At 39.3% G+C, this 20,586-nt stretch overlaps 1 protein-coding gene across 2 annotated transcripts in view; it reads left to right on the top strand.

The window, feature by feature from the left end:
- Positions 1–4,472: 4,472 nt before the first annotated feature.
- trpc7b (transient receptor potential cation channel, subfamily C, member 7b) overlaps positions 4,473–20,586 on the top strand; it is a 60,772-nt gene continuing 44,658 nt past the window's right edge. For both annotated transcript variants that reach the window (XM_086157872.1, XM_086157871.1), the window contains exons 1-2: positions 4,473–4,948; positions 12,741–13,503. In XM_086157872.1, coding sequence (XP_086013998.1) covers positions 4,473–4,948; positions 12,741–13,503 — 1,239 coding nt within the window. The remainder of the gene's footprint in view (positions 4,949–12,740; positions 13,504–20,586) is intronic.

Raw genomic sequence — 20,586 nt, 5'->3', positions numbered from 1 at the left:
TTAGAAATGTACCTGCTTTTCCGTTAGCCTCGACACCTTCATCAGCATCGAGTTTCCAAGAAAAATGGACGACTTCTTATTTGTCCGTTGAGGTTAATAATAAACCTGTATGCTTGATGTGGATGCAGAGAGTTTCAGTGCCGCTATGAGACCTGCATGGCCAAAAATACAAGAAAATGCACAGAGACATAATCTTGAAATTGCACTTACTTTTTTCTAAATTAATCTCAGGTTGCTTGTCATGTATCTTTTTTAAAGGAACAGTTCATTACATACTTTATAAAGATTTTTAGAATTTACCTGTTCTCTAAAACAAGGGAAAAATATGGACTTTGTGTTACTTCTCAGTAATTACGCTGTGATTTTTCTGGTCCGGCCCCCTTGACATCAAATTAGGACGCACATGTGACCCCCGGACCAAAATGAGTTTGACACCCGGGTTTAGTGGTTACAGATAAATTGGTATGAAGGGAAATATTTTTTTCTTTCTCCTCCTCCTACAAAGAACTCAGTTTTAATGAGTAGCTTTTATCAGTCGTATAGCATTTGTAAAAATTACATGTGTAATATAACCAGCTGGGCTCCTGTAATGGGTTCTCAGCTTTACTAAAGTAGCTCAAGTTCAAAACATGATGATTTATAACGTCCTCGGGAGAACTTTGAATTTCTGACACATTTCGACATTTCGTTACCGAATGCTTTTCTGTCTAATTTTGAATTCAGTGTTCAGTTGGAGTGCAGAATCCACTTATGTTTTTTTTCCCAGGTAACAACCCTTCATACGTCCCGGAGCGTACTGTTGACAAGATCAGGTGAGTAATTATTGTGTCTGATTGTGCGCCCGTGTGTTTTTCACATAACCGTCCCCAGATTTTGAACTTCTCTCCATCCTTTCCCGCAGCTGACAATAAGTGGCTGTTTAATTCTTTCCTCGTTCTTAAAAAGCGTTGATCTTTTATCAGGAGTTTTAAGTGAGGACGAATGAATGTTTTTTTCTCCGAAATAATAATAAGATGACTAGTCACCGACCTCAAATTTTGTTAAACTCCATCTCTCTTTGACCGTTTTAAACTTTTCGCAGTTTCCTTCGATTTCCTCCTTCCACATTTTTCTCATCATCTTCTTCTAAATAATGGCCTTCTTTTCAAGCATAGCAATTACTGACATTGAGTGTTGAGTGGCTTCTCGCCACAGGGAGTGAAGATCAAGAAGTTGGAGGATTTCAAGTATTCAGGGTCAACAGTCCAGAGTAATGGAGAGTGTGGAAAAGAGGTGAAGAAATGGGTTCAAGCAGGTTGGAATGAGATGGAAAACTATCAGCCAGAGTGAAAAGAAAGGTGGACAAGACAGTGGTGAGACCAGCGATGATGTATGGTTTGGAAACAGAGAAATGACCAATAGACAGGAGGCAGAGCTGGAGGTCGCAGAGATGAAGATGTTGAGGTTCTCTTTGGGAGTGACCAAGATGGATTGGATCAGGAATGAGTCCATCAGAGCACATGTTAGATGTTTTTGACAGAAGGTCAGAGAAGATGGTTGGGTCATATACAGAGAAGGGATAGTTACATTATATTAAATTACAGTCATTTGGCAGAAGCCTTTATCCAAAGCGACTTACAAGAAGTGCATGTCAGTCAGATTCGAAGTACCGGTAGTCAGAAGTCAGAAGTGACCACTCAACCAAATAGGCTTCTCAAAACCATTTACAGGCATACATTCATTTCATTGTTAATTTTTTTTTTTTTTTTTTGGGTTGGGGGCTGAATGGGATTAGTAGGGTAGTGCTTGATGAAGAGGTATGTTTTCAGCTCACGGTGAAAGACGGGTAGCGCCCCCGCTGTTCTGACCTTTTTCGTGAGTTCGTTCCACCGCTGAGGAGCCGAGACCGGGAAGCGCCGAGACCGGTTCGACCGGCAGCCGGGGGCTCGGAGCGATGGGATGGACGGTCGCCCGGAGGTGGCAGATCAGAGGGGACGGGTAGAGACAAGTGGCTCGACCATAACCTGGAGGGAAGACGGGGCGGTCCTGTTCACCGCCCGGTAGGCGAGCACCAGGGACTTGAACTTGATGCAGGGCGGCGACCAGGAGCCAGTGAAGGGACATAAGAAAGGGAAGTTGTGTGGGAGAATTTGGGACGGTTGAACACCAGACACTTTCTGAATAAGCTCCAGAGGCCTGATGGTCACCGCTGGGGAGCCGGCATGGAGGAAGTTACTGTAGATGACTAGAGTCTGGATAGTGAATATATTGGCAGACGAAGACCAAAGAGAAGATTTATGGACATAGTTCGGGGGGATATGAAGTTAGTTGGTGTGAGAGAGAACGGGGTTAGACGGAGAGGGTTGATTCGCTGTGTCGACCCCTGAAGGGAAAAGCCCAAAGGAAAAGAAGAAGAAAAAGAAAAAGACTCTCTCATGCAAGAGTAACGATTGTTGCATGAATCCTTCTTCAGTCATGCCTCCCTCTGTTTTCATATTTTTCTACATCGGGAGAAAAATAAAGAACCGCTCAAAATTCTACGCTTGTAGGGAAACACAAGCTTATTTGAAAATCCATCAGTTCAGGTTCAGGTCAAGCTGCTAAGTCCAATATTCAATGTATTGAATTCTAATGGAAATATCTGGCTCTTCATTACTCAAATATTACATAGGATCACCAGTTGATCATCTGTGCATCTGCTGTTTGATGGGAAAACAGTTTGAAAGAGACGACCATTGCAGATTTATTTTCATTACATCTTTTCTTTCACTGTCTATTTTTGCGCGTATTTATTTGAGATGAATCTGTGCTACCGCAACCTCGCTACCTCACCCATTCATCCATGTGTCCGAACTCGCTTGTCTTTTTTATCCTTATATCACGTTGGTCTCAGCCCACTCGCTTCCTGCCGATGCTTGTTGATTTATTTTATTCCTCTCATTGCCGTTGTCACTCTGTTTATGTTGTTGTTTAGTTTCGGTTATCTATTTACACGTCCATTCCTATCCTTGATGTTGTTGCTGTTGTTGTTCTCACTGCTGTCTATTTGTTTACGATGTCTTTTGGTTTTGTAATTATCTCTCTATTCATATTTATATTCATATTTCTTTGACACTTGACAAAAAAATTTCCCCTATGGGGATCAATAACGTTTATCTTATCTTAACTTATGAACTAAAAAACTCCTCTATCTAACAATTGCAGTCACTGGAGACAGAAAAGTAAACGTTTTATTGTACAAGAAAACATGTTTCCTGACTGTACATGTAAAGATGAATGCATTAAATCCTTGAATCTTTGAACGGGTTTGATGCCCACTTTTACTGAAATCAAACAAATATCTTATCTTAAATTATTATTATTATATATTCTTCTATCTTATTATTTTTTAAATTATATTTTTATTATTATTCTGACATTATAACTGTTATGATGCTGTGAGACAGGAATTTCCCCTATGGGGATAAATCAAGTTTATCTTATCTTATCTTCTCTTATCTTATCTTATCTTATCTTATCTTATCTTATCTTATCTTATCTTATCTTGTCTTGTCTTGTCTTGTCTTGTCTTATTGACTCAAAAACTCAAGAAAAAATATTTCCTACTGCACATGTAGCAATGAATACTTTAAGTCCTTGAATCTTTGAATGGGTTTGGTGCCCACTTTTCTTGAAATCAAACAAATATCTTGCATTATCATTAATGCATTTTATTTATTCATTTTTGTTATTATTTCTGACATTGTAATGATTATGCTGCTGTGAGACAGGAATTTCGCCCATGGGGATCACGTTTATCTTATCTTATCTTATCTTATCTTATCTTATTTTATCTTATCTACCCAAAAACTAAAGAATTCATATTTCTTACTGTACATATAACAATGAATACACTAAATGCTTGAATCTTTGAATGGGTTTGGTGCCCACTTTTTCTGAAATCATATTTTATTTTATTTTAATTTAATTTATTTTATTTTATTTTATTTTATTTTATTTTATTTTATTTTATTTTATTTTATTTCATTTTATTTTAATTTATTATTTCTGACTTTATAACTGTTACGATGCTGTGAGACAGGAATTTCCCGTATGGGGATCAATCAAGTTTATCTTATCTTATCTTATCTTAACTTAAATATCCATCTGGCCATTGAAGGAAAAAGCTGAAAGGAAAAGAAAAAGTGTTGAGTGGCTTCTTAGGTCATGAAACGAGACGAAACACACACACACACACACACACACACACACACACACACACACACAGGAGGAAATAAGCCATTGGCTCAACGGCCGTGGAAGTGGGTTTTGCGTGATGTTTCCGTGGAAAGCGTTGCCTCCCTGCGCGCGCACTCCGGTGGAAAAGGTGGAGCTTTGACGCCGCGCCGCTCACCGGAAAACTTGTCCGGTCGAAACTTTCGATTACCGTCGTGTGATGTTTGTCCAATAACCGTATGCTTTTCTAAAAAAAAAAAAAACCTCCGCGTCTCCCCATGTCTGACGCGGGGGAAGGAACCGACGGAGGCGACGGAGCGCGTCGCTCCGCGCCTCCCTCCCCGCCTCCGTCCGTCCGTCTCCCCGGAGGATCCCCTTCCTCCGCGCGGCCCCTGGACCTCTTCTCCTCCGCTTCCCCGCTTCTGGAGGACCCGGAGCCGGCTCGCTGGACCTCCCCGGACCGCCTCCGCGCGTCCTCGGCGAACGGGGACTCCCCGCATTTCACGCCGCCGAAGTTCCGTTCTCGCACGCCGGCGGCGGACACCGGTTCCCCGTTCCGGTTCCGGCAGTACGTCCGCCTGGACCCCCGCGATGACCCGCCGTCGCCGGACGGGAGCGGAGGAGCGGCGGAGCCCGCCGAGCGGCTTCAGCACCGCGGACAGAGATCGCGCCGGGTCCCGGAGCGGCCGGAGCACGGGAACCACCACCCTGTTGAGCACGTAGACCCCGATTTCAAGTCAGAAACCCGGCAAACGTGAGTCTCCCTTTCAAACACTCGAGATAACTTCACTTAAAATTGAAAATAAGAGGTATAACCGGTGCCCCGAGAGGCATTCAGCAGGATTGATCAAAACCATTGATCAGACTTGGACTGTCAACAAGTTTGATGGAGAGTGAAGCCGAGCGGCTCGTCACTGTGCGCTTATGGACCGTTGCATTATAGATTACATCGCACGCTTACGTTTACATTTTTTAGATGTAAAACTGCTTTAAATGATTGTACATTTGGTGGATCCATCCACCGGCAATCACGCCGGTACGTCAATTTTGGACGCAGATGTATGTATGGGAGTGACGTATGTGTGGGTTTTAACGAATTAGCACCTCTTCGAGGGGTTGGGGAGGGGGTTTCCTCCGCGGGCCCCGTCATCGTCGTCGAGACGTGGGTTTGTGTCCGCGTGCACGTCCACATTAATCCACGTGACGCCGAGCCGGAGCGGATGCAGAGACGTTTCAATTGCAACCCGGCGACACCCGCTTTTCCCCAACCGCAGTCCTCCCTGTATTATTTCCATCGGTTCTCTTTTCGGTTTAATGGCTTCACGACGGGCGATGACGATAGCCTTCCCTTCGGATGAGACCGCCGAGTCCACGCGCTCCGGCGGGCGTCCTCAGAAATGAAACGGGGCACGTACAGGGACGCGAAATAATCACGAGAGTGACAGTTATTTTCGCTGTGACAATCAGATATGGAGAGCGGCAGGCCGAGGCGTTGGCTCTTTGATCCTCTCCGCTCTGCCGATTCGATTCGCCGCCGTTCAAGCTGAAAGGCCTTTGCATGCAAATTAGCACGTGCGCTCTATCCGGAAGCTCAACTGGACTAAAATGTTGGCAGCCATCGGGAGAGAAACTCACCTTTGAGATCCCTAAAATGAACAATTTACTGCTTGAAATAGTGTGTGTTAGCTTTTGCTAAGGTCACTCCTTTATTTTCACAAATATTTCCCTTTAGCACAGGGGTGTCAAACGCGCGGCCGGATCACGCCCGCTAACGTGTTTAATCACGCCCGCGAGATTACGTTGAAAAAGAGTAAAAATGAGCTGCAATTTTTGATTTGAAGAATAAAATAGAGAGTGGAATTTGGGGAAAATTTCAACCGCCCACGGCAGAAAGTGGCTAGTGCAAGAAAAGTGATTAAAAACAGAAAACTCAAAATAAGAAATGGTATTAACAATATATATAAACAAGTAGGATTTATTGAACAAATTGCACCTAAATAAGAAGCCGTTGAGAATATATGAACGGTATAAACGTGCAAAAGTGTCGACGAGCGGCAAACAACAGCGATACTCGCAGTGGTGAATGAATGGACACATGAGTAGACGACTTAAGAAACTTTTTGTTTTTACCCGTCTGGCACACTTGAGAATAGATTTTCTTTTCTTTGGCCCGCGAGCTAAAATGAGTTTGACCCCCCCGCTTTAGTCGGACCTGGTTTTTCAGCCTCAGAATACGATTTCATAGATATTTCATCATCGTCTTCTATTATTATTATTATTTACATCCTCTCATTTTCTCGAATTTATTACTGAATGCTGTGATGTTGGATTTCACTTTTCATATATAAGATAGATGAACTGGCATGCTAAGTTTCTTAAATGCATGAAGGTTTAGGACATTAAAAGGTCACAGAGCAAGACATCTCATTAGTATAAATAATGAAGTTATACATAGGGGATTTCTCGATAGAGGTTTCCCTCGATTCGTCACAGATTTATCTCCATGGATGCAGAATCCCAATCTGGACGCTTTGAGAGAACTGAGGAAAAGCTGCGCCGTTGTGTTGGTATTTTATTTAAATATCACTGGAACCAATATAGCATTATTCATAAATACATTCAAAGTATGGAAAAAGATTATTTTGCATACTATTTGAAGTATGACTATAATTGCCAAAAAGTACCATATCAGAACAACGAGTCTTAAAACACAGGAGTAATAGATTTAGATTTTAACTAAATATATGTGTGTATATATATATATAAAAACGGATTAAATGAATTGTTTCGGAAATAGCTGAAATGGGGTTTGAGTGTGTAGAACGAACAGTTTCTCCTGTCTGACAGGTTTGCTTTTAATAAGAGGGGGAAGCTTCATTCCCCGACAGCTGCTGTTTTGGAACGAACAGCGCAAAGTCTGCAAAAATCACAAGATTATTTATGAATAATAAGAGGAAGAAATGTAAAACGTTGAACTCAGATTGTGCAGCGGTACCTTTTGGTCAAACGGGCATCCCTAAAATACCCACAAATCCCCAAAGAATGCCTTTAAATAGCCTTTTAATAATAGCTCAATGTCTGTCAGTTGATCTATTACACCACCCCTACTATTTATTAATGAGAACACAAATAGCCGGACATTCTTAGCAATTGCTGAGAAGTTTTCTGTGACAAAAAATGGAAAACCCAGTATGCTACAATCACTGTGGCAGATTCATAATGTAACCAACTAAAAAAGAAGAAGACGAAAAAACAAAATCGCATCCAGAGTTGTTTAAAATGATAAGCTAAGCAGCCATGCTGACAGAAACTTGCTTTTTAAATGGAAATAAATGGAAGCTCACAGAGAGACCTAACCTTGTTATACATCTATCAATCAGAAATTCTTGGTGGATTGCACGGAATATTACAGCTAGGACTAAGAAAGGAATAATCACGCTGCTTTGCATTAATATCTTACAATGAAAGTCAAAATTGAGCTTTTAGCAAATCCTACATCGGGATTCGGTTTTCCATTAAGGATAAAGCATCTGTGACGCCGTATGTCTCCGTAAGTGACTTACAAATGCGCCGGCTAGCAGACTTGCATACATTTTCTCCTCTCCTTGCCGATTTCACTCCTTCATTTCCCATTTTGTCCATGCTAGTCTGTCTCTGCAGCTGTTTATGTGAAGATGTGAATGACTGCCAAACAATGCAAATCAGAATCACAATTAGATGAAGAGCGATGCGGCGGGAGATACCGAAAGATGGAAAGTTCATTAGCAAAATATGAGGTAAATATGAGGTAATCCACAGAGGATGGCAGCCATGCTACACCTTCCGATTTGGAGGAATTCCTTAAATGCTTAAGATAAGATAAGATAAGATAAGATAAGATAAGATAAGATAAGATAAGATAAGATAAGATAAGGTGAGATGAGATAAGATTGTACTTTATTGATCCCCATAGGGGAAATTTATTTGTCACAAGGCAACTATAATATAAATATAAACATAAATATAAATATAAATATGAGTAAAAATATAAATATAAATAAAGATTTAAATAGAAGAGACAACAGCGACAAGATAAAAATAGATAACAGAATGAGAACAACGATGATATTAATATGCGGTTGAATGCATATGTTGAAATACAGATGTGAGTAAATGGCTTTCGGTCAAAACTGAGTAAATAAACAAAGTTACCCAAATGTAGGAATAGAGTGTGCGCTCAACGCGTCAATTAATGCCAAAACTCAGTGAGGCTCAAATGACAAACTTCCAGTGAGACCAGCAGCAACCATTGTGGATTACTTTATTACAACCAAAAATAAGGATAACCTGAAATGGGAAGTAGCTGTTATGGATTGATTGAAAGAGAGGAATAATAACTTTGTTTACTCCCTCTTTTTTTGAACATCTGTGATATATCTTTGATGAAATGACAAGGATGGATGACTAATTACACCAGACGACTAATACGACTGTATTTTTAGGCCATGCAAATAATTGCAGCGTATTTAAATGTGTTTGACAGGAAATGAAAGTCTTATCTGGTGGTGTTTGGGAGAATAACAGCTGTTACTAAAAACTAACAAACTCTGCTTCCTTGAAAGCTGTAATCAAAATGTGTCTATTGGTCGTGAGCTAACATGAGCTGCCCAGGATGGTTCTTTTTAATAATCCCGATGGTAAACACATGGCAAATGGTTATTACTCATACGTATTGTTCTTTTTCTAAGCTGCTTTGCCTTTTTTTTTTTAATACTGGGACACATGCTGAAAGTACTTTATGTACTGATGGGAGTGTGTGACGCAGACTTTGTGTATTTCCTGAGTGCCAAAAAATCAACTATATACAGGACCGTCTCAGAAAATTAGAACATTGTGATATAGTTCTTTATCTTCTGTAATGCAATTTAAAAACAAAAATGACTTTCATGATATTCTAATATTTTGAGATAGGATTTTTGAGTTAAGCCATAATCAGCAATATTAACATAATAAAAGGCTTGCAATATTTTAGTAGATTTGTAATAAATCCAGAATGTATGACATTTTTGTTTTTGTTATTGCATCACAGAAGATAAAGAACTTTATCACAATATTCTAATTTTCTGAGACAGTCCTGTTTGTCAGGAAACTTCTTGCTCACTTATTCTAATATTGAATCTAAGAACGGCTCATTCCGCCTAAATTTAATTTAAGTAATGACAATATTTCTCTCCCTATTTCATCGAGAAAGTGATAGTCAATAATATACTTCCACTGCATTGCAATGCTTTGCTCTCTTGTGTCTGCGTGCGCGCACACACACACACACATACACACACACACAAAAACACACACACACATATAACTGAATATATAGCAAAAACATTGACCGTAAACTCAACTTTAACTAATAAATTAAAATCCAATCCTACTATTTGGAAAGCTTGTGAGGTCAAAGCTGTCAGTGATTGGTTTTACTTGTCAATTATTATTCAATTTAATGTAATTAGATGGAATAATGTACATGATTAGAATATTTCGGACAGGAAAAGAGATGATATCTTATCAAAATCCTTGGAATATGGGTTTCAAATTCATTTGGAAAGTTTGAGTGATCAGAAGTGAAGGCGGCAGGGATTTATTTACCTTTGCGACATTATGAGATTTGGTACTTAATTCATGATAACGAGGAGGCGAAACCCCCAAAACAGTAAAAAAAATGAATAAAAAAAATGAAAAGAAAGCTGTTAGCTGGAAAGTTGTGGATCTGATCTCAAGAGAGCAGCCGAAGGCAGTGATTCTGTCACAAGTTAATGATCTTAAAGAGTGTTTTTATGTTGTTGTTCCTTAATCGCTCAAAGTTAATTGGCGTTGCTGCTCTAAAAACCCGCCTGCTTCTCAGAAGAAGATTTCCAAGAACCCACGTGCGCAGCAGGACGAGGGCGGGTGTTTCCCCGAAACAGCTCTCGCTTGTAAACACACAAGAATGTACACAGGTATGATTTATTAATATCAATGACAGGTCCCGTTATGTTATAAATCAACTAATCTACTAATTTATTGTGCGACATTGAGAAACCGGACCAGTATTTTAAGTTAAGAGATCATTGTGTGTTTTTTCTCTGTGTAAAACACTTACATGTTAGCATTAGCCAAATTAAATTTCAAGGTTACCGTATAAGTAATTGCCTGTGTCAAGGTTTTAGTTTTTTTCTTGACCCTTCAGCTAGAAAACTGACAAACATACAGGTTTGCACGTCATCCAGAAAAAGGTTTACATTAGCAAATATTGGTTATTTCATCCACAGGTGACCTTTCATTTTTTTCTAGTTGCATAATATAAAACAGTGTTGAGTTTTGTAAAGCGGGATTGTAATTTTCCATTCCCTTTTTTTTTTTTGTTTTTTTTGTTTTTGCACTAGCTCGGAGCAAAATTGTTTTTATTTTTTTACACAATGTGGGGCAAGAGATAAGAGCAGACAGTTGAGGCATTTTGGGAGAGTTTATATTTCTGGCACACAACGGGGGTACGATGTAAAGTGTTTTCTTGCACCACCGGGGATTCTGCCCGTGAGTGACGGACACTCGTGCGAAACATTCAACACATTGTTTCCTTTTACACATGTAGAGTACAAATAAGTAGCTTTATGTTCCCGCAATCCCCGTGAGTGGTGATACCGCTAACTCCAAGTGCGAATACGTCTTGCCGAGCCGACGGGAGTGACAGCTTGATTCTTTTTTTTTTTTTTTCTCCCCTCTGATCAGAGGTGTCACTCTCAAATGGCCTTACGGTGACCTTTGACCTCAGCGGCAGCTCATTGATTTCGATGAATATACAAAGGCGGATACGCTCTGAGACGTATTGGATTTCAGGTTTTCCTTTTAGGTCCAGGGAAAAGTCTGTGTTGAGCCCCTGCAGGTTGTTTTTAGCCAGTCCCCACCGTAAATCTGATTTTAGAGGCAGTAATTTGCTTGTTTCCCTTTACAGACTAAGAAGCTATGTTCGTGTAACTGATGACATTTTTCGTTTGGGCTGCCGCCTCTATCTCGCAATTCATTCATTAATATCCGCCGTTTCAATGGTATTAACAACCCTCGATCTTTCAGTTACTGTATTTTCCGCGCTATAAGGCGCGCATAAAAGCCTTTAATTTTCTCAAAAACAAACAGTGCGCCTTATAATCCGATGCGCCTTATTTATGGATCAATATTGGCTAATTATGGCTACTGTAGTCAGGGGGCGTCGCAGCAGTGGTAAAAAAACGGTAAAGGGGAATTCCAGTTCTTTGTTATAGATTCCAGTTCACACTCAAGGAGATCAATCACGCTGTAGAACACGGGAATAAAGCAGCAGCGAGAGAATTCAACATTAATGAATCAATGGTACGGAAGTGGAGGAAGCCACAAGATGACCCGCACCGAGTAAAGAAATCTAAACAGAGTTTCCGGCAAGTAGAAGTAGAAGCGTCTCTCACAGCGCTATCTGGCGACATGAACGTAAGTGAATTTAGCACCTTCTTGGTGCTTTTGTTTTATGAAACACTTTGAACTGTGACAAATGGAGCTGAAAATACATTGTTTTCAACGAAGGCGTCGCAAATACCGGAGAGAGCTACCGGTACGTACGGTACCGTATTGTGAATGCACTAACTTGTTTTGGGAGTGAACGTAGTTGTCAGAACGTTGGTTTGTATTCTATTAATGAAGTTTGGCTGACTTATCTGACTATTTTGTTGACACTCCCTTTTGCGCAGCTTCATCTAGCACAGGGGTCAGCAACCCGCGGCTCCGGAGCCGCATGCATCTTCACACTGCGGCCCCGAGTGGCTTGGGAAAATAAATTATAGATATTTAATTGAAATGTATTTCATTTGTGTTAATTCCTTTTTTTAAGTTTTAGTTCTAAGTCGGGAGATTATTGTGATCTTGAAATATTAAATAAAATTATATTTATTATTTTTCGTCACACTCGCGGAAGCCGGTAGCCCCGATTTGCAGATGCTGTGCGCAGAAGTTCAGGCGTAGAAGTCCCGTAAACCAGGTAAAATGAATATTTATGAAGATATTTTGCAAATAATTATTTTTTTATTGTTTACTGACACAGTGATTTTTTTCCCGATTTATTTTTGAAATTCAGGTCAAGGCTCCGCTACACGCTCTGAAAGCCCAAAGCTCAAAATGGGTTCATTACATTAATAAAATTTAATTTTCTCCGTAATACTTTGTGAATTTCAGAAGCAACCCACCACACACTTGTTTGTACAAAGTGTAAAGGTAATTAAAAGCAATATATACAGTGGTACCTTTATTTTAGACGTCAAAAAGTAATTACGGCTCCCAGTGTTTTCTTACCAAGGAAACCGGGTCCAAATGGCTCTTTGGGTGTTAAGGGTTGCCGACCCCTGATCTAGCATAACGCAACCCCGGCCATTACAGTACTTTCTATGCGCCTTATATATGAAAACCGTTTTAAAACAGGCCATTTATTGAAGGTGCGCCTTATAATCAGATGCGCCTTATAGTGCAGAAAATACGGTAATTACCAGATTTCCTCTCTCCCCTTCCAGGGTGGAGGCCATGCATCGGCGCCACACCACCCTGCGGGAGAAGGGGCGTCGCCAGGCGGTGCGAGGCCCGGCCTACATGTTCAACGAGCGGGGCTCGGCCCTCACCGCCGAGGAGGAGCGATTCCTGGACGCCGCCGAATACGGAAACATTCCCGTGGTTCGCAAAATGCTGGATGAATCCAAAACACTTAACTTTAACTGCGTGGACTACATGGGCCAGAATGCGTTGCAGCTAGCGGTTGGAAACGAACACCTGGAAGTCACCGAGCTGCTGCTTAAGAAGGATGGCTTGGCCAGGATCGGAGACGGCCTACTTTTGGCCATTTCCAAGGGTTATGTCCGTATTGTGGAAGCCATTCTCGCCCACCCTGCATTCGGCGGGGGTCTCCGTTTAGCTTTGAGTCCTCTGGAGCAGGAGATGCGCGATGACGACTTTTATGCTTACGATGAAGACGGAACGCGTTTCTCTCACGACATCACGCCCATCATCCTGGCCGCTCACTGCCAGGAATATGAGATAGTCCATATCCTCTTGACCAAAGGGGCTCGCATAGAGAGACCGCATGACTACTTCTGTAAATGCTCAGAATGTGTGGAAAAGCAGAAGAAAGATTCCTTCAGTCACTCTCGCTCCAGGATGAATGCCTACAAGGGCCTGGCCAGCGCCGCTTATCTGTCGCTCAGCAGCGAGGATCCAGTACTCACTGCTCTGGAACTTAGCAACGAACTGGCAAGATTAGCCAACATCGAGACAGAGTTCAAGGTAAGTCAGTATATTTCTTTTCTCCTACTCTTCTTTTTGGTTCGTTTGCAGGTACTTGGCCGATTTTGGATCAAACTATCCCAATAAAAATGTTCATTTCTGTGTGTATAATTAAATGACATGGATTTTACATTACATTACATTGCATTTGGCAGACACTTTTATCCAAAGCGACTTACAATAGAGGACATAGGGACTGCAAATACACTTGCAAATACACGATGCACAGGAAATAATACAGAACAGTAAGCTTGGGTTAGTGAGGGTTTTTTTTTTTTTTTTTTTGGACAGAGACACACAAACGTACACACACACACACACACACACACACTCACACACTGCATAGCCTAACTTGCTGCCAACCTGATCTGGGGCATCAGCGCAGTAAAAAGTCCTGAAAGAGAAATGTTTTTGCCAGTTTCTCGAGGGTTGAGAGAGATGATGCTAGTCTTGTTGCTTCTGGGAGTTTGTTCCACCACTGAGGTAGTAGAACTGAGAACAGTTTTGCCTGAGATCGCTTAGAGCGAGCAAAAGGTACTGCTAATAGGTTGGAATTAGAGGAACGCAGCTCTCTGCCGGGAACGTAAGGTCTTATCATTTCGGTCAGATATGCTGGACCTGTTCCTGAGGTGGTTTTGAATGCCAGGGTCAGGGCCTTGTGCTTGATCCTGGCAGCTACTGGTAGCCAGTGCAACTGGATGAACAGAGGTGTAACATGAACCCTTTTGGGTTGAGTGAATACCAACCGGATTTGGTAATGATAAACATATATTCTGCAAACCCATTGCCAGCATCTGACTGAGCCACTGGAATCTCAGCTTGAACCGATTTGTCTTTTGGGTGTTTTTTTTTTTTAGGGATTTATCCACGTGGATTGTCTCAGAAAAGACACAAAACATGTCCAATCACGCTCCCTGTCGACTCCGGCTCTGCCTGGAGGTGCTGGACTCGATTCCAAATGTGCCACCTGCTACATTTCCCCGAATCAATTACCTGTGGAGATTGACTTCTGCACACTGACCTGCAAATGAGAAAGTTAGAGAGAGGGAACTAACATTTTAGACAATAAAATCTCCCTGTGGCTGAAATTAGGAACGTATGAAATTATATATTCATACTCTAATATGCTGCAAAGGGGTATAAACTTTACATCTGGACTTGGGCATGGACAGTCTTCTACTGTACAACAGAAGAAGCTGGGATGAGGGTTTAAATGTCTTCAAGAAGTTAGACAACTTTACTCACTGCAATGTTAATTATCAACAAACATCATCGTGCGCAGAGAAAGCATGTGAGAAACAAAGAGTCTGTTTTGGTTTAATACATTTGTTTTCGTACACATTAAGAATGTATGAGACCACTCAGATTTTAATAACCCTGGGAAAAGGGGAGCACTTTTTTTGTTTGTTTGTTTGTTTGTTTGTTTGTTTATTTTGGAGGTGGGCGGCAATCTTTAGGCTGCAGCTGCTGCCACATATAAATTTTGCTTTCACAATATTTGTCGTTTTTTCACTTTTTTTTTCGGCAGGTTTTGTCATTTATTTTTCGTGATGAAATAGCCATGTTCTAGCTGAAGAAGAAAAAAACAGTAAAAAAAATATAACGTAAAATTAAACTAAAATTCATTTCATAAAATAAACAAAATGATCTCCTTTGCTAAACATCAGCTTCGCGCACTCTCGCTCCAACTGTTGTACCCACACAAATAATGTTGAATAAATATAAACTTAAATATAAATAGAAAGACAGAAGACTGGAAATAGCTAGACAAAAAAATATACGAATAAACAGACAAAAAAACTAGACAAAAAAAATTCCACAAATAAACAGACAGCAGACATATATAGACATATATCTGTAAATACTCTCAAAATGATCACATCTCTACTATGGAAATTCACTTTTCGTGGGGAGGTCTTGGAACATAACTCCCACAAAATGTCAGGGTACACTGTAGATGTTTTTTTTAATTTTTCATTGATAAATTAATTAATTAACTGTTTAATTCATCAATTAATTAATTGCTTACTTAAGTAATTAATTGAATAATTAATCAATTAATTTATGAATTTATTCCTTTTTTTTTTCTATTTATTTTCAACATTTGTTTTACGTTTTCTTCGGTGGACAATCATCTTCATACAGAATCCTATTTAAAAAGGACTCTATGTCAAGTCTTGGGAAAGAAATGATATGGAATCATTAAGCGACAATGTGACGCCATTTCTGTATCTGTGTTTAAATAGCTTCCTATGCGCAGCCATGCACGGTTGGAATTTTCTCCCTCGTCATCCATTCCTCTATCGTTCCTCCTCCGACTCCCCACTTGTCATTCCAGCCGCCGTCTCCAGACAAGTTAATGAGAAGGGTCCACCTGAGGAATTGGAGTTGTGTCTCATTACCATTCCATTATCACCTGCCTACACCCTCTTTCACCATGCCAAGACTCCTCCTCAACATTGTCTCCTAATTGCAGTTAAATATCAAACCGTGTTTTGACAGTCGGGCCTGGTCCCTCTGCGGGGAAACCCGACGGGTGGATTTCCTAGGGACGAATTAGATCATCAACAACGCTATGCTGTTCGGACGTTTGCAGATTCCGACGACGAAACAGAGATGTTTGTTTGTGCTTTTGGAACTGCAAGCATTGTAAAATTCCTTAAAAAAGTTTTCTTTAGCTGATACCGATTCACAGTATTTGTGGCGGCTAATTTGATCCAGGCCAAGAAATACGGTTTTGAATACGCTTTTCAGGAGTTTAATTCCGGCTCGTTTTGTAACAAACCATACGATTCTCCCAGAGGCTGGGAGCAGCTTGCAAATATTAGAGAAAGCTGCTGTAGTTCAAATAGAATTGATTTTTCATCGCAAACTCATGTCAAAATAGATAGGGAGACACTTATATTTGAGGTATAGCACATAATGATTATCTCATTTACTAAATGTGAGTTCATTATCTGTATAATAAAGAAGAAAAGACTGGATATCACAACTTGCACAAAGCAAAAGGAGTCAGACGCACACCAGTTATGTGAAAACAAAAAAATGGTTATTAACTAATCTAGAAACATAGAAACAAAATAAACATTTTAAGTAACAACAAAGTAAACGTGTTGTTAATTCAAAAGTATGTGCGACTCATGGAGCAGTTCATTCAAAACACATATGTCCAACTTATCTGACATGAAATATAGATATCTTAACTTAATAAGATATCTATATTTCTATATTAACTTAATTTTTCCCTTTCTCAACAATGCTGCCGATTTTATCTTTTGCTTGCTTTTTATGACATTTCTATCTGCACCTATTTAATTTCAGCCAAATTTCCTTCAATTCATAGTTATTTTAATTGTAATTCTTGCCAACGCCCCTTTGACAAGCTTACGGTTCCAAAAATAATCCATCTTAATCTTACAGGAAACAAGTGGCTGGCATGTTAACTTTTGTCGAATGCTCAACATATAGATGTTCATTTCAAAAAATATATAAAAAAATGAATTTTTAAATGATAATTTAATGATTACTTATGGTGACACCTAATTAAACAGAATCCAAATGAATCATCGGACTCTATCGGATATGCAGAAATTCACCGTATTTTTCAGGCTTTTCTGCATCCTGCAACTGCCCTTCATCTTTAATTGAGGATATTTGAATATTTTAAAAATATTTGGAGACGTTTAGAATCGTCGTCAAGGAAAAGTAACCGATCTTTTCTTTTTTTTTTTTTTTTCATTCCTCTATTTCAACCCTCCACCCCCTTCGTTGTAGCGGAGGCTCAGCTCACGTCGCCCCTCGGATCACTCATCTGTGACCATTTTCACTCCGCTTCACACTGTTCTCTCTCCATTTTCAATCTCAAAACATCTTTTCCCGTTCTTTTATCGCGGCCCCTCGAGGCACGAGCCTCTCGCCTTGCACTTTGATTGAAAATGCACACATGTGCATTTAATGGCTCCGTGTTCTTGATGTGTGTCTAACGATGCAAATTGTTGGGATAAGATGACATACTTGTTCATGTTTTACCCTGAAGCTGCACCTTTAGATGAATTTAAACATACATAACAACATCATTGATTTCTTTCATGTGAAGGGGAAAAGCACATCATTCATCATTTCCTTTACTCATGAGGCTGAAATGCTTATTTTCATTACTTCGGGATTTTTTTTTTTTTTTTTATTTCCCAACACTTACGAGCCTTGTGAATACCCTTATTTACTGTGCGGTGATATATTCCTTGATTTCATCGCCGGTGAAACGGATCATTCTGTATTTAAGAGTAAAAATCAACATGACTATTTATTCTCATACAGGTCTGTGTCAGAAAATTCGAATATTGTAATGCAATTAAAAAAAAAAAAAAAAAACTTTTTCATGATATTCTAATATTTTGAGATAGAATTTTTTGAGTTTTCTTAAGATGTAAGCCATAATCAGCAGTATTAAAATAATAAAAAGCTTGCAGTATTTCAGTAGATTTGTAATGAATCCAGAATGTATGACATTTTTGTTTTTGTAATTGCATTACAGAAGATAAAGAACTTTATCACAATATTTGAATTTTCTGAGACAGTCCTGTAAAACTGTTATTCTGCTGTGACAAAATAAATAAAGTTTCAATAAAGTTTATCTTATCTTATCTTATCTCATCTCATCCCATCTCATGATAGTCTAATATTTTGAGATAGGATTTTTGAGTTTTCTTAAGATGTAAGCTATAATCAGCAATATTAAAATAATAAAATGCTTGCAATATTTCAGTAGATCTGTAATGAATCCAGAATATATGACATTTTTGTTGTTGTAATTGTAATACAGAAGAGTCAGTCCTGTATATGCTTTGCTTGGATAACATATGCTGTTGAAATATGCGACGTTATGATTCATTTTAAAGAATCCGGCTCTCATACTGTAAACATCTGGCTGGCTTGACCTCCAAATATTAGATCTCTGTTTTGGCTGCCGTACTTTACCTCCTATTGTTCTTTCCGATGATGTCATTGCTTTGCTATTGGCTGTTTTTTTTTGTGTGTCTGCTTTTAGAAAAATATCAGGGAACTGTAAGTCCAAATGATGTTATTTCAAGCATCATGATATCACACAGTTCTGAAATGTGCTTGTTGGGTGTGTGAGATGTGTGGCGATGCGGGAGTGTTTGGGAGATGTGGAAAGGTTTTTTTTTTTTTTTGTCACTTTATTATTGTCCACAGTAAGCATCCAGGGCTGGATGCAAACCCGCTACACAATGTCTGGGTGGGTTAACAAATGCTCAGCAATGATCTATTTGGATGTGGCGGAAAGACCTGTGTCTGTTTTATTTTATTTCTATTAATATGTATTATTTTATTTCATCTCGGCATTTACAAGCAAAGCGCCCGTGAATGCTTTGGAAAAAAAAAAAAAACAATTTGTTGAGTGCATTAGCGTTGAATCATCTACAGGTATTATTTGTTTAACCAGAGATCCGTGACTAACTTAATTCAAAGATACTATAAAATGATCTAAAAAAAGGCAAAATATTCCAAAATAGTTTTTTATAAAAAATGTTGACATATAAAATCAGTGCAATATTACTGTTAAACGAAAAAGAAAATACTAATGGTAGCATAGCATACAGTGATCTATGTTCGTACGAAACCGTTTTTTTTTTTTTTTTTTTTTTAATCCTATTAATTTTATATCGCTTTTCGCATAACTGCTCTGCAGAGCGCGTCTCCTGGCTCCTGATTGCCGGGAGCCCTGGAGGTCAGATTAAAAGCCACGAACGGCAAGAGTTCTTCACACTCTCGCTGCCACAGCTCGTCACCGTCTCAGATTTTTATTATTTTTGCCCCCGAGAAGATAGCAGAGGAGTGAATTTCAGACACTGTTGGGTAACACAATCACAAGATGTGAGACACCGCTTGACGGTTACGAAATTCTGATGCAGTAACATGAAAAATGATACTTGCGTATTTGAAAATATAAATGAATTTAGGCTTGAATTTGGGGTGAAGTCCGGTCACCACGACAAGAAGATTTCCACAAGAATTCGCCATGACCTGGATGAATGAGAACCTCCACAGACAAAACTAACATTAGATTTACTCATTTGCCTGACTTATTTTTCAAGTAAACAACTTTGAAATAAATTCCTAAATGTTATGGGGATCACATTAATTTTAAAATATTTTTGTGGAACTCCAGACTGTTCAGCATGATAGTAAATTATATATTTTGAATAATTTGAACCTCCCTTGTATCTATGTAGCTATGGTAAAAAAGGTTTATTTACTTTTTATTCGTATATATTTATTTTCAAAATCAATTTCCCTTGTTGTGCATTATGTTAAAGAAATACACTGAATACGTATTTCAGATGAGCACTGCAAAAACACTGTGAGGTTTCCAAGTGTACACTTGTCTCTGAGTTCTGTGAGGTTTTTGAAAATGTGGTAGTGGCAAAGACTAAAAAAATTCTCAAAATTTGAATATATATACAATTATATATTATATGATGAAGCATTACTTTAATACATTTGATTGTATCCCTTAATTTGATATCTTGAGTGTTTAAGCATAAGATCACTGTGTCTAAATTACTTTAAATTGGGTCGCAAAGTTATACTCAGTATAACGTTCAGTCGTTTTTGCCTGAGACGCTGGCTGCACGCTGGACCAGTTTTCATTTAATCACAAACCTAATTACCCGTGTATAACAATTCCATCTCATTCAGTGGAGAACAATTAGGAGTCTTAAAATTAATTGCGTAATGCTGTAATGCTAATGTTTTGAACAAGAAAAGCCCTCACTAAGGTGCCAAGGTTGGTCAATGAAAACAAAAATTCAACACATTCATTCAAAATGAATGGTGATTAACATAAATGTTACATTTCATACACCAGTAGGCCAGACTGTACATCCTAGTAACATCTTAGTATGATAATAAGTTATTATGCAATTTCTAGTCATACCCTTCAAAGTCTGCTGTACCTAAAAATATGAAATTTGATCATCATTGTACATTGCAAACGGACAGATTAGCTGGTCGCAGACTCTGCCGCTTCCCCGCCTGCAAATCTCAGAGGAGAAGGTCAAC

The sequence above is a fragment of the Fistularia commersonii genome, chromosome 13 (genome assembly GCF_037954325.1).
Source record: "Fistularia commersonii isolate RoL2024-O1a breed Wild chromosome 13, RoL_Fcom_v1.0, whole genome shotgun sequence".
In the NCBI taxonomy this organism is placed as follows: Eukaryota; Metazoa; Chordata; class Actinopteri; order Syngnathiformes; family Fistulariidae; genus Fistularia; species Fistularia commersonii.
The sequence above is the reverse complement of the archived record's forward strand: the minus strand, read 5'-3'. Positions and strand labels throughout refer to the sequence as shown.